The 16,085-nt window shown below is 31.9% G+C and overlaps 1 protein-coding gene across 1 annotated transcript; it reads left to right on the top strand.

The window, feature by feature from the left end:
• The first annotated feature begins 9,872 nt into the window (after positions 1–9,872).
• PHO1;H1 (EXS (ERD1/XPR1/SYG1) family protein) lies at positions 9,873–15,190 on the top strand. The gene is made up of 14 exons (XM_022293306.2): positions 9,873–10,418; positions 10,514–10,814; positions 11,113–11,512; positions 11,602–11,650; positions 11,739–11,810; positions 12,123–12,252; positions 12,645–12,765; positions 12,848–13,097; positions 13,203–13,307; positions 13,443–13,487; positions 13,597–13,749; positions 13,842–14,126; positions 14,513–14,649; positions 14,757–15,190. Exons 1-14 carry the CDS (start codon positions 10,074–10,076, stop codon positions 14,845–14,847), a joined length of 2,484 nt encoding a protein of 827 aa, XP_022148998.1. The 5' UTR covers positions 9,873–10,073; the 3' UTR covers positions 14,848–15,190.
• The last annotated feature ends 895 nt before the right edge of the window (positions 15,191–16,085 follow it).

Genomic DNA, 16,085 nt, shown 5'->3' on the forward strand with positions numbered 1-16,085 from the left:
TCTTTAATTTTGGGAAGTATCATTAGCACATTTTAAGGGATTTGACCTCTCAATTTACCAAGTCGAAATTTTAATAATTATTTAATATTAAGATGGATCTTAAGGATATACTAGTAATTTGTGTGGGTACCATCCAATCAGGGATTCTTTCATGACAAAAGTGTAAATTTTATACTTTTCCATCCTTTTATGTAATTATGATTTATAGAGAGACCATCTATGTACTAATCCCTTGTTTAAATCATGATGGTTAGTCACATATATCATAGTCACTAAGACATTCGTTCTACATGATAGACAAAAATATATAGCTTTTTTTATAAGACGGAGATTCCAATCTTTAGGTTATTGATGTCTATCCTAATTGAATTATGGTCGAAATATATGTATAACTTACAAATATTCGAAAATACATTTATATTACTAAAAGCCAGACACGTGGATCTAAATTTGGATTATATAGAACTGTAGAAGAATGTTTTACTAACAGTTTTTTATCGGGTGGAGAGCTGCAGAATCATCGTTTGAGAAGCTAACACGTGTCGGGAGATGATGCAATCAGGATCTATGATTGATCATGCGGAATCGTACATGAAACAAATACGTAGAAAAGAGAGGCGCGTGCGTTTTGTTCAGAGCCTAGAAGTTTAGAAGTTGCCTAATTACGTTATTCATGAAAATACACCAAACCTGGTCGTTTTATCCATGAAAATAACCAATATCTCCATTTTTTGTCTTCATTTCAAGTAATTGCAAATTTACCTAACTACTATTATATTATTAAATTTCAGTCTCCTTCGAATAAAAAAAAAGTTTAGTTCAGCAGGTTTCGTTACAATATTCTATTGAAATGAAGTTATAAATAATTACACTCATCAAGATTTTACCTTAATGAGCCTTTAACCTCCGCGGTAAGAAAATAAAGATTTATAAAAAATTGGAATTATGGAAGTATCAAAGAAAAACAAAAATATATGCAATACATTTTAAGTTAAATATACCAAAATAGTCTTTAATCTTTGAGGAGAATTTTAATTTAATTTGGTCCTACTCCTTAAATATTTTAAAGTACTAAAAATTTCTAAATTAAATTATTTTGTAAAAAATTATTTAAATTTGTTAATAAAATATTGACATATCATTAAATTATTATTTTAATTACTTATTTTTTAACTTGACACATAAAATTCAATCCACGATATTCAACCCATGCCCTTCAACAAAATTCCTCTTTTCAAGTGGCATGATCCACGTGTTCAAATATGTTAAACGAAAAATAATTTAAAGACATATAATTTTATATTAACGAAATTTAATAAACTTTTTTTAAAGGCTTAATTGAGAATTTTTTTATACAGCAAAGGTGAAAATTAAAAAATTTAAAATTTTAAGAACAAAATTGAAAATTATTTTTAAAAAATTAGAAAATATTGAATATATTTACATGTGGAAGGATTGAATTTATGAGGAATATAAGAAAAAAAAAATAAAACGTAACATACTGGGGGACAAGTGGTATTAGATCATGTGGTTCCGATCCGTAGAATCAAAGTGTAGCTTTTTGATATTATCTTGTTCTTCAATCCAACTGTGGGGAAAGATTGAGATTCCTAATTAACCTTCTTTTAGACGTATACCAATTTGAATTATTGTTTTAATTACTGATTGGTTTGAGTTATTTAAGATTATTTCTTTTAAATGCAAAAATATAAAACAATATTAGTTTGAGTATTTATTTCCCTTCAATGTCATGTTTTGTTTTATAGAAAATAATGCTTCAAGGTTGGAAAGCCATCACTTCCAAGGTTTTATTTAAGAATTTTTTTTTTTTTGAAGATATATGTCAATTAACGTTCAATGCTCGTTTTGACGATTTTATTTAAGATTATGAGAATTATTCAACTAATTAAAACATATATTATTGATTAAAAAGGTGTAGATTATATTCGAATCTCCACTCATACACATGATTGTATTAAAAAAGTTATTGAAATTAAAAAAAAATAAAACAAAATTGAAAGAAATGTGCACATAGTAATTTTAATAGCATGCATGTGTCAATGTAAACAGAGAAATATGCTTTCCTTCTTTTATCTTTGTACGTTCTCGCTTTTAAGTAGAAATTCTCTGTCCCTATTTAGCTAGGTCCTAGTAGGATTTTATCTTGCAACAAATTTTTGACACCTCTTAAATTTTACCCTTAAGTGAAAAACAAGTTTTTCTTTGATAAACTCAAATCGGACCAAAACTCGAACTAATTATATATATTTAACTTGTTTGATCAAAATGAATCCAGTTGAATTTATCGAATCTAAATATAATTTCATCGAGTTAGGTAAAACAAAGTATAGATGGTAAGGGCCGCAGAATTTCAATTATAAATCCATCTCACAATCTACATAGATTTTGGTTCTTATTGCAAGAATTCTCTCGAAGTACTCGATACTAAGAAAAACCCTAGCTAGAAAAGAAATAAAGAGAATTTAAGAACCTCTACTTTTTTTTTTTTTTGTTGGGGTTTAAATCAAAACTAAGAACACGTTATATATGGATTGATTGCATGGAAGATGCAAAGTGAAGCATATACTCTGTGGAAAATCCATTAAGAAAAATAGATGAAAATTGATGCAAAATTCCCTCAAAACCTCACACAGAACCATGCATTTTGGGAATTAGAGTACACTTAGAAAGCATATGCTTAGTCCTCTGAATAATCTCTTCGTACCAAAGCATATTATCATTAACCTCACAAACCCCTAATTTCATCCACTTTTTACACATCTAACTTTTCTAAATTCTTTTTTTTTTTTGTTTTTTGTTTTCCCTTTTGTCGCAGCCTAAATAGGGAAGTGGAGTTATTAATTAATTAATTAACTAGAGATTTTGTTTTTCTAATTTAGTCCTAAGTTTGTAAGTTATTTCATTTTAGTATCCAAGCTTAATAAAGTAACTAATTAATTTATAGTTCTCACCGTCAAGTTTTGATGATGTATTAATGTGATTTCGAAGATGTACGTGCATTCAAATATATTAACACATAGAGCCATGTATTGAAGTTATAATAATGTGAATATTGGAGTGTGCAAATGTTGGATGACATAATAATATAGCAACATTAGATTTTAGAAACTAAAATAGATATTTCAAAAAATTTAAAAACCAATTTGAAATTTAAACTTGGAGTACAAATATAGCAATGAACTTTCCTTAGAAGAGTTATAAACACATTAGTAACACTCAGATTTAGAGAATGGAACGAGAATCTTAAAATTCTTTGTGTAAGTTCGAGAATTAAGAAAGATAAATCCTCCATTCAGAGGGCGGCATGGGAGCTAGAATTCCTAATTATTATTATTTCCTTCCGTTCTCAATCTCAAATAGGATATTCAAATTTCCCACAATTATGAAAGCATTTTAATTGCTATCAAAGTCCTCCACAATATTATAAAAATAATATTTTTTCTAGAAACCCAAAAGGGACTTATTATTATTATTTTTCAAATTATATACAGTTATTGGATTGCCTAACCCACCTTTTGGAATTGGATTTCCTTTCTTGAAATTTATACAAATCAAATCCAACATTGGAATCCAATTCCCAGGAATCTCCTTTTTGCATTATTATTATTATATTATTATTATTAATTCTTAACCAAACAGCGCATTAGAACTCGTGTTGTAACAAAAGGCTTGCATAAGGATATGCCAAGAGAGGAATTAGTTTATCCATTAAGATGATGATTCCCTATTAAAATATTTATCCTTAAATCTATGAACTTACTGAATCTTCCAAAATGGAGGGCTGGTCATTGGTCAAAGACTAAAAACCGAATAAAATAAAAACAGCACCGGGATAATGTAATCCATATTCCCGAATAATGACCACTCTGCTCGTGTGACCAAACACCGTCATTCACTGAATTTCACTAGGCACACAAACGGAGAATATTATTAATCAATTAACTAATTCAAGTAATTGTGAGTTCAAAAGCGCGGGTTCGGCACGCGATTTTACGACTCCATAAATAGACAAGAGAGAAGGGAACAATATAACTGAGTCATAAACCACCCATGGAAAAGTCATACCAAATGCTAAACAAAAAATGAGAAAGTGACTATTTATTATCAAACATGCCTCTAATATTCTCCAAATATAAATGGGTTAATTAGCAAATTTAACTAAACTTTTAATTGTGTCTATTAGGTATATATGGTTAAAAATTTTAGTTTAACACTTACATTAAAGAGATTACAAAAGTGCGATGTGATAATTGAAACAGGCTAAATGACTGGTGAGTGCTAGTTAAAACTTTTTTAACACAAAATATGGAAATTTATGGGTTTTTTCCTATCCACTATAGCACCATTTAGTTACCAATTATTTTCACTTGCAATAACATAGACATAATCTCTGGATAATTTATTAGTATATCAAGTAAGTTTTAAACTAACAAAGTTAATTGTAGAAACCTATTAATTACAAAATTCAAATTTATGAACTTATTAAGTTCAGAGACTAAATATAATTTTTTATTTAACTAAATAAAAATATACATTTTTAAGAATATCTTCACACTATAAATGAATTGGAAGACTAAACTAAAACTTAGCAAAATTTTAATTACATTATTCCTGCCATTAAAATGTTACAAACAAATTAAAATTCCCAAATCATCCACAAAACTTTAATATAAAGATATCTAACATAGCATGCAATTAAAATTGTGATAAGATTGATTGATGGATGGAAGTGAGCAAATGGGTTTCATAAAAAAAAAAAAAGTAGGATCTTAAAAAATTAGTAAAAACAAAGAAAAAAAATATTTAAGAAGATAATGGTAATGAATGAAGGATTGAAAAGAGAGAGAGGAAGGGGGCACCAAGTTATGCAAATCTGAATCAACCATCATTTTCATGCCTTATAATTGGTTGAGTTCACCTAAAGCCTCAACATTTTGTGGAACAAACCTTTTTTTTTTTTTTGCCCCTCTTTTTATTTGATTTTCTTCCAAGATATTATTTGTTTCTCCTTTTATTATTATTTTTTCTACTTTGGAATATTTCATTTTTAAACCAACAAAAAGGCCCATTGTAGTAGACATTGCCTACATAAGGATCATTAGGAGATTAGGTGTACTTTAATCACACACACACTAAAGTGACCATTTCTAAAAATAAGAAGAAAAAGAAATCTCCACAATTTTGATGCTAGAAAATTTACCATAAAAGTCTATTGTAAAGTTTTGTGCCTACATACTGACACATCAAATATTATTCTCGTCGAATTTTGATATTGAATTTTTCGTTGATGTCATTCATTTTATTCGTTCTTACAGTTCCACTCTAATGAATGGACAAATGAAAGTTGTTAACATTGTCAATCTGAACATTAATTAGTAGATAAGATACATTAATTAGTAGATAAGATACTGATAACCATTCCAAAAGTTTATGGTTCGATCTCTGATTCCTACAATTTTTTTTAACTAAAAAAATGTTTAAATACTATTTTGGTCCATGTACGTAAAGAAAAAAAAATATTTTGGTTCTATTTACAAAATTTTTAATACAAATTTTATACACAATAAAAATTCTTTAATACAAATTTATGGTTACATTAAACAAAAAGTTGTAAGTGAATTGTCATGCTAAAATGGTCACGGTTTAAAATTATAATGACAAAAACAAACGTTTGAGAGTACGTGGATTGAAACGAACGTATAGAAATTAAAATAAGGAAAGTGAAAGAGTATTTAAACTAAAAGGAATATGTAACATTGAATAATATGTTTAATAATTCAATTTAATAAATGGAAAAGAGCTATCAATATATGTGAGTATATTTTATTAAGTTAAAAAATTATAATCTAAAATTGTTAATTAAGGGTTAGAGAGAGACTAAAGTTGGTGGAAGAGAGGGACGTGAAGAGAGAGAATAAAAAAATAAAAATGTAGAAAAAAAAATTATTGCGTATCTTTGAGAATCAGCGTCAATTCTCCACAAATATTTAAGCGTGTGTTACTTGATATTGGATTTTATTTTATCAACTCGAAAAAAAAAATAATAAATTTGGTTTTGCAGGAAGCTTGAATAGTTGAAGGCATTCTTCTTTCAATTATGATTTATCTTTTAGAAATATTTCCCGATTCGATCACTTTTTTAGAGTTTATCTGTTTCTATTTTTCATTATTTATTTTTTATTTCTCATTCTGGATGATAAATTTAACTACGTTGGATAACTATTTGTTATTGATTGTTTTTTTTAAGGAAAAAAACAAAACATATTTGGTTAACATTTCTCCCTTTTTTTCTGTTCAATAAAATTTTAGATTAAAACAAAAATAAAATTTGTATATGAAATTTAATTTTTCAAATAAAATATTTAAAATTTTAATGTTATATATATATATATATATATATATATATATGCATTTGAAAAATAATATCTATGTTTTGAGAAGTAAAAAAGAAAAACTGGAAACAAGAATAAAAAAACATGAAATTTGATCTTGTTGTTTCAAAAAATTCTACAGAATTTTGAACAAAATTCCCTTAAAAATGAGAAACGAGAAACATAAAAACCGGTTACTTTATGTTTTTTAAAAATTTGAAAACAGAAAACAAGAAGTAAGAAGCGAGAATGCCAAATGATGAGCCTTTAAATTATAAAGAAAACAAATAGGATAATTGTATCGAGGTAGTCGTCTCTCCCTTGGTCCCGATTCATTTTTTACTCTTAACATGTGTATATATATTTACTTCAATTATGTGCCGTGTATTAATAAAGAATTTGTCTCCGATCTATGCTATAATTTTTTCTAACTTTCAATGTGAGATTATGGTCGCATTTTAAGTATTTTGTTCTTGATTCATTTGTGAGAAATAATTGTTCCTTTTCCTTTTAATAGAAAAAAGAAAAGGAGAGGGAAGGGGAGTGGGAAAGGGGGAGCAGGTTGGCCAAGTGGGTGGGAGGAATAGAAATGAGTTGTGTATTAATAACCAAAGCTTTTGTTCCAAAAGAATATTAGAACAAATAATGGAATGGAACAAATTATGATTTGGGCATTAGAGCTAAGCAACTATGACTCTATGACCAATACCAGCAGCCTGACTAGGTTCATTTATGAGGATCAAAATCAATTATTATTGTTTTGTTCTCGTGTCAAGCTTTTTAATTTTTCTTCGATTCTTCGACATATGCTCAGAAGTTCAACGTCAATACGAGAGATGAATCGACATTTCTTTAGTATCGTAAAAAATTTGACAGAATCTAAATATCAACAAATCAACATTTTCTTACTAATATAGACCTAATGTTAATATTAGTAAATCTTATCTTATTTAAAAATAATGAAAGGTTTATTTGTTATTTTAAATATTTTTTAACTATCAGAAATATTCATCCACATCTCACACAATTGAGATGTTAGATTTAAAATCTAACTTATATATTTTTGTTCTTTGCTATTATTATTGTTATTATTATTAGGATTCAAATTATTCTTCTAGTTTTACATTATTGTTCCATCTATATACTCATTGGCATATATGATTGCTATCAATCTTTTTACTTTCTGAAAAAAATTTATGAATGTAATTAGTGATGAAATCATATTTTCAGTCTTTTTGTTACGGGTGAGGATTCAAAGCTCACGACCTTATCAGAGATAAGTCTTTAACTAGTTGATCTAAACTCAAATTAGGGTATATATATATTTTATTATAGACCGTAGAAGTTCTACGAATGAATAAAAAACAAGTAAAAAAAAAAGCTTGACTTTAGATCAGCTGGTTGACTTTAATTTATTGTGAAGAATATTTCTACTAGGACAAAAAGAATGATGAAACCATCTTTCTCAACCAAACACATTAGAACAAGATTCTGTGTATATTAGAGGATGTTAGATTTTAGTAAGGGATCGAATACTTGTCTCTTGGAACATACCTACAACAAGCATGTTTACTAAACTTGAAAGAAATTCGCAACATAACCGCTATAGTTAATTGTTTGAAATTATCGATCTATAGGCAAAGAATAAAAAGAGAGATTGAATATGAGTTTGATAAATATATGGAACACTAACCTTAGGAAAAAACATTGCTCCTTAATGATAGAGAGACTACTGTGCTTCTTACTCTCCCATGATCCCATAATTAGAACACAGGTGTTGACTGTTGTTTTTTTTCTAATTATGTTATTAAAATCGATAATCTCATAAAAAATATCTCTCAGTTTTTTTAAGTGGTTTTACCATTTTTCTCCATTTTTTCTAACAAAAAACTGCAGAAGGCTCCATCTAAAATTAGAAAACAATAATTTTAAACTGCAAAAAATAAAAAGCAAAATATATATATATATATATATATGTGTGTGTGTGTGTACTTTAAAATTGTGGAGAAATATTTCTGGATATATTTTTTATCCTGTATCAAAGAAAAACAGGGAGGTGAGAAACAGTAATCTCCATTAACGGCAGTTGATCAAAATCTTCCATTGGACACACACAAGTAATTAATCAACTACATGATGATCCATAGAGAGAGCCAAAATATGTATCAAATGATTCCCCCGCCACTCCATAAAAACCAAGCACAAATCATTCTTCTTATGGGACAAGCAAGAACTTTAAAAAAAATAGTGTATTAATTAGTTATCCTAAAATCTAAGTGGGAACCATGCTGGTCTAATTACAATTATCTTTTGTGTGCATGCAAATCCTTGGCCAATTAGCTTCAATTTCTTCTTTATCACCCTCTCCCATTTATTCAAAGACATTTTAAACGTCTCAAAGTCTCTCAAATGCCATACACTTCACGCATGTTGCTTATGAGACACAAGGGTTTGGCACTAATAATTCAACCTACCAAACCATTGCGAGTGTTCAAATTTTATGGGTCTGAATAATTGGCCTCTTTGTATTTCTATACTAGTATGATGTTGTCCATTTTAAAATCTGAACACGTATGATTTTAATTTCAAGTTCTATCTAAGTAGTCTCATTTGATTTTAATTTAGACCTTAAACTTTTCAAGGTTATGTGTAATAGAATTCACAGACTTTTAATTTAGTGTCTAATAGACCTTATCTTGACTTTTCAAGTGTTTGACATGTTAAAGTTTTAAAAGAATCTATGGAACCTATTGGACAAAAATTCAAATGGGTGAAGGTCTTATTAGACATGATGAATAGTTTAAGAACTAATTAGATATAAAATTAAAAGTTAAAAAACCTAGTTAGTGGACATTCTTAAATTCAACGTATATTAGATATAAAATCAAAAGTTATTAAAAGCTTAAACTTAGAGACATGTTAAACGTTTAGTTCATACAATATAACATTACAAGGAAAATATTTTGCTCATTGACGACAAGGACCAAATTTTATCCTCACCACCATTAAAAAATTGACAACTCATTAAATTTTACAAAATGTCTCTATTTTTTCTCTTTTAGTTGTCAAATATTTAACGGTGGTGAAGACGAACTTGCTCTTTATTACGTTAAAAGAAGCCATAGGAAACTATGTGGAAGGTTATTGATGCTTGAGCTGTGCTCGGGTTTGCAGAACCTACAGAGAAGGTTATTATTTCTTTTTAGTACAACATGTGAAGGTGAAAGTCGAACTCACAACTTTTTATTTGGAGATATATATCAATTACTACTAAACTATACTTATTTTAACTACCGGAAAGGTTATTGATAGTTGAGCTATACTCAAGTTTCCGGAAAGAAAGTTGGAGAGAGGACAAGTAGAGAAAGCTTGTATTTTTGGCAGGGGGAAAAAGGGGAATTAGGCTTCTCTCCTCCTCGCCCGCCCTCTTTTTTGGTCCCACAAGTTTTCAACTTTATATTTCCCCCACCCCTTCCAAAAAAAAAAAAAAAACTTCATGAAAGCATGTTGGTCGGTAAGTTTTAAGTCGCCCCATTTCCGGTGGCAGCCTGATAAATCTCCGGCGAACCTAGCCTGGCCACTATGCTCTTTCAAGTGGAAGAAGCATAGGATATTTTAGAATGTGCTGTCGAGAATCAGTACGAAGCACATCAATCGAATTCCCTTTTTCATCCATAAATAATGTCACCATGTTCATCCTTCCAACACTCACAGCAATCTCTTCTTCATCCCCCACCCCTGTTTTCCCCCTCCCATACTCTGTTTCAAACAGAGACTAACAGCGATATGGTCAAATTCTCCAAGCAGTTTGAGGGTCAGTTGATCCCTGAATGGAAACATGCCTTTGTTGATTATTGGCAACTTAAAAAGGACCTCAAAAAACTATATCTTCTTAAAACTGATAACCCCGCCACCGCTGCAGCCACCGCCACTGCCACCGTTGCGGCTGCAAGTAGTACCCTATGGTCTTCTGTAAAAAAAATCTCTATATTTGGCCACCAACGCCGAGATCATGGGCCTATTCATGTACTCTTTCAGTCAACTTCCCACAGTTTTTCTTTTCTCCATTTTGCATATAATATTATAAGTATAACGTAAAGTTGAAATCTTTTTGCTAACAGGTTCATAAGAAACTTGCTTCCTCTGTTAGCAAGGGAGACATGTATGAAACGGAACTGCTGGACCAATTTGCCGATTCGGCTGCGGCGAAAGAATTCTTTTCCTGTCTGGACTTCCAGCTTAATAAGGTGAACCAGTTCTTCAAGACAAAGGAGGGAGAGTTCATGGAGAGAGGAGACAGCTTGAAGAAACAATTGGAGATTCTCATTGACCTGAAGACGGCACTCCAGCAGCGGCGCCAGACCGGTGATATCGCACCGGATTCAAAGGAGGAGGGTTCCATCTCCTACACAATTTCTTGTGGTAAAATCATCAACTTGGCTTGTTTCAAATGGTACCCAGAAGTTTTGAGTTTATCAGTTTTCTCTCGTCATCTGCCAAATTCCTCATATGGGTGTTGCTAAAAATGTCTCATTTTGTTCATTAACTAATCTATCTCTCATTGGAAAACATCTAAGGCTCTGTTTTGTACTAATGATGTCATACTTTCATAGTTAACTTGTAGAAGAAGGAAGTTGTGATGGCTTTTATCTATAAGGAATCTGCTGCTCTGTTTTATCATTATTAATATTGTGTTCTGTTTTTGAAATTTTGGCTGCAGAGGAGGAGTCCGTTAAGGACAAAACTGGGCAAGAACACTCACAAGAGAACATCAATGAGGACTCCGAGAAGACTGAGTTGGCATTTTCAGACTCTCCAAGATCAGAAGAAATGGGAAACTCAACAAGAACTAAAAGCTTGGATCGAAAATGGAGATCATTCTCGGGTCGGGTTATAAGTTTCCATGGGAAGAATATAAGGTTGAACATTCCTCTGACCACCCCATCTCGGACCTTCTCGGCGATAAGCCATTTGTTCAGGGAAGATTTGGCGAATTCAAAGAAATGCAATGAAGGTACAAAACTTCACATCAATAAGACTAGATTGCATCATGCAGAGAAGATGATTAAAGGAGCTTTTGTTGAGCTCTACAAGGGGTTGGGTTTTCTCAAAACTTACAGGTAAACAATAATGATGCTAAAAATTGAATGCAGAACAATTAAAGTTTCATTTTTGGATATCTTTTGATTATTGTGAGACCATTATTCAGGCACTTGAACATGCTTGCTTTCATAAAGATTTTGAAGAAGTTTGACAAAGTAAGTGAAAATAGGCACTCATAATTCATTCCTTCATTATTGTCTCTGAAATCCTGCTTGTAATCATAAAGATCCTGCTTTTTTGCAGGTCACTGGAAAACAAGTTCTTCCGATTTATCTGAAAGTAGTGGAGAGTTCATATTTCAACAGCTCAGACAAGGTAAAATTTGTTAACAATTCCTCGAAAATCGAAAAGTCAGAAAAGTTTAAAATCTGATTTAAAGAGCACATTTGCATGGTTTTATGATTGGATCATGTCTAAATTTTGGTCATTAGTTGCTGAAAACTTCCCTTGAGAAAGTTCTCAGACAATGTAAAGTGGCTGTTGGTTTCGTAGTTGGTCTTGTCTGCACAACAAATGCCCTCAAATTCATATGAGATTTTGGAGCTAGATATGGTTGCCCATCACTTACATTATGCGGAAACTTTAGAACCAGAAAAAAACTTGGGACTAAAGTCTGGGAAATGACAGGTTATAAAGCTAGCAGATGAGGTAGAGGAGCTATTTGTCAAAAACTTTGCCGAGGATGACAGAAGAAAGGCCATGAAATACCTTAAACCGAAACAGCGTAAAGAGTCACATGGCATTACCTTCTTCGTCGGTGAGTTCTTTAACACATCATTTTCTAAGAGATCTTGGCAAGCAAATCCTATCAAATTTTAGTGTCTACTCACCAAGCTTTTAATGAAGACATAGATGAACAAACAAAACTAAAAGTACTCCCCACTGCCACATCATACCACTTGGCTTTGAACTAAAGGGAATTTGCACAATCCACTATTTTGGGTGGACACTAGACAACAAAAGCAATTGTCCCCTGGTTCACGAAATGAGGCTGAAAATTTTAACCCCATTCAAGAGTTTTTAACCATTATAAAAAAGAATTGAAGAGGTCAAACGTTAAAAACTTACACAGCAGTAACTGTTTGAAGCATTAAAACCTTTCCACTTAGGCATAGTTCAGTAAATATAATCTTTTTTTTCCATGAACAGGTCTGTTCACAGGTTGTTTCATTGCACTTCTGGCTGGTTATGTTATTATGGCTCATATCATGGGGACGTACAAAAGGCACCCTTTCTCAATTTACATGGAGACTGTATACCCAGTACTTAGGCAAGTTTTTCTTTCCCCATCTCTTTCTTAACTGTTTTCGCTATTGGTGAAAGGTAATTAACAAGATGAATCTTGTTTGCAGCATGTTCAGCTTGATGTTCTTACATTTCTTCCTCTATGGCTGCAACATCTTTGCATGGAGAAAGACTCGAATAAATTACAGCTTCATTTTCGAGTTATCAGCTACCAAGGAACTTAAGTACAGAGATGTGTTCTTGATTTGTACTACTTCAATGACTGCTGTCATGGGGGTTATGTTTGTTCATTTGTCATTGCTTTCAAAAGGGTACTCTTATACTCAAGTTCAAGTGATCCCTGGCGTTCTCTTGCTGGTAATTTGCAACATGAAGGCATATTTTTGTCTCTAAGGTTGAGGCTCGTTATTATTCGGTTGAATTTCGATAACCGATTTTCGAAACATTTTCCTCATGTGACAGACTTTCTTGCTATTACTTTTGTGCCCATTCAACATTTACTATCGTTCAAGCCGCTACCGTTTCCTCCGTGTGATGAGAAATATAGCCTTTTCACCTCTCTATAAGGTAAATCCCTACTCCAGTGATACATCCCCCATCTTTTTACCTACTCCAAGGTGGATTTTGGAAGATTAAAACTCTTCTTCAAAGTACAGTTTGGTTTTATCATGTTCTCATCACTTTATCAACTAATTTTTGCAGGTAGTGATGTTGGATTTCTTCATGGCAGACCAACTATGTAGTCAGGTATATATGGATAAGTACTTAGCTCCAAATTACTGAACACAACTAGGCATGACAGATATGTTAGAAAGTGATTTTCCTCGTAACAATTCTTCTGTGTTTTGCGGTATAGGTCCCCATGCTGCGAAACCTTGAGTATCTGGCCTGCTACTACATAACAGGAAGCTACAAAACACAGAATTACAATTACTGTATGAACGCGAAGCATTACCGCGATCTCGCTTATGCAGTTTCATTTCTACCCTATTATTGGAGAGCAATGCAGGTATAGGACTCAGTCACTTGCAGGAGTGCTAAGAATTTATATCATTCATCATTGATATCATTTAACAAAGTGTTGCATTTTCGGGTTTTCAGTGTGCGAGGCGCTGGTTCGACGAGGGACAGACAAGCCACCTTGTCAATCTAGGAAAATATGTCTCTGCAATGTTGGCTGCAGGAGCCAAAGTGGCATATGAGAAAGACAAGGCCAAAGGTGTTGGATGGCTATGTCTTGTGGTGGTTATGTCAAGTGGAGCAACTGTGTACCAATTGTACTGGGACTTTGTAAAGGATTGGGGATTGCTTCAAATGAATTCCAAAAATCCATGGCTTAGAAATGATCTAATGCTTCGAGGAAAGACCATTTACTATGTTTCCATGGTATAGTCCCAACACTGCTCCATCTATCGGTCTCGAAAACTTTAACAAGAGAAAGTCTGTGAGGACTAGCACTAATGTGACGTGAATCACTAATGCATATAAGATAGGAATTTATGTATATAATCAACATGGCTACTATGGAAGATAGGAAAGACATTGAAAAGATTCTCCAGATTTCCTCTTCCATTGGCTTAGTTTTAGTAAGGCAAAGCAATATTCTCAATCAACTCTTGATAAGATAGAAATAGAACCCAATACTTTGTACAATACAGGAAGATTATAGGTGTCTTGTCAAGTGCACATTCTAGGAGTTAACTAATTTTCCCTTGTTTTAGGTCCTATAGTGAAGTGGATTCTTATCAAAATCTTTGGTATGTTTGTTGCAGGGCTTGAACTTTATTCTTAGGCTTGCATGGCTGCAAACTGTTCTCCATTCAACTTTTGGACAAGTTGATTCAAGGGTAACTGGACTTTTCTTAGCAGCTCTTGAAGTCATTAGAAGAGGGTTGTGGAACTTTTTCAGGTAAAAGTTACAAACTTTCTTAGGTTTATTGGTATGCTTAAGCAACCTAACTGTTGAAGTCTTCCTCTTTTTGGTCACTCTAATAAGCATATGTTCCAATGGCCCAGGTTGGAGAATGAGCATCTTAATAATGCTGGGAAATTTAGAGCAGTTAATCCAGTGCCACTTCCATTTGATGAGGTTGATGAGGTAGACTGATGCCTATCAGCAACAGTCACTTATGGAATTCGAATTGACGCCAACCGATGATCTCCACGGAACAAATGTTCCAGAGGAATCTTATTGTCCCCTTTCACAATCAACAAGGAAGCAACCTGATTCTTAGTGCTCGAGGTTCACTAGATTTTGGGGACAGTTCATACACTTGTACACAATTATTTTTTTCTTAACCTTTGAAAGGAAAAATCATTCAAAAACTGCACAGTTATGTTACTTCTCTAGTAGCCAACTGTGACAAGAATTTATCATGTTCTTCCTTCATATTTACTCACAATTCAACAAATGATCTTATTCTTACCAGAATACACACAATTTTTCAACACACCCCTGTCAACACTATGCATCATCAACAAAAAAAAAGGCAGCAGTAAATAGCCAAACATTTAGCACAAATCATATGGAATACAACTCCTCTTAGTCCTGCCTTTCTTTCTAACTCACTTTTCTCCCCCTTTTTTTTCCTAAAAAAAAGTAATGAAAAAGTAGTGATTGGGAGAGGAGGGCGAGAAAATGGGGTTCTCTCGATTTCAGCGCCCAATCAAAAGAGTTTTTTTTTGGTTAGTAGAACCAAATTAAAATAGCCTCAATTATTGCTCTATTTATAAAGTTACCCACTTTCCGATGGCATTAGATATATAAGTGCTTGGTTTTATTATAAATTTGCTGCCCCTTTTGACTCTCCATTCCAATTCTCTTTTCTACTCCAATTTTATGGCTAGCTTCCATGTTTAGTTTTGTATATTACACTATTTAGTTTCATTTTCAATTATTTTATTTAATTGCTATTGAAGAATAAAGAACTAATTTCAAGCACTTTGAGGGTCAACACCATAACTCTCTCTTTTTACCATATATATATATCTTTTATGTCATTGTAATTAATGTAAAATACAAACATTAATTAACCAATATGCATCAATTGTGAAAGGTTATCACACCATATCACGTTGTAATCATGCTGTTTCCATATATGCACGTGAATTTTCTAAAAATTATAAAGGAAATAATATAATACCATATTAAAAAGCCCAAAAGGGGGATAAAAAAAAACAAGCAAATGCACTTCATCATGCACAAAAGGACAAGGTTTTTATTGGATTTTTTTTGTTGTATGGCATTGAAATTTAATTATTTTGGAGAGAACTTTTGTGAGTATGCCAACGTAATATGTCTTTTGACAGTATACATGACCGGCGGTTATATGTCTTTTCTCATGT

This window comes from Momordica charantia, assembly GCF_013281855.1.
Source record: "Momordica charantia cultivar OHB3-1 chromosome 9 unlocalized genomic scaffold, Mcharantia_2.0 BLBB01000009.1, whole genome shotgun sequence".
Taxonomy (NCBI): Eukaryota; Viridiplantae; Streptophyta; class Magnoliopsida; order Cucurbitales; family Cucurbitaceae; genus Momordica; species Momordica charantia.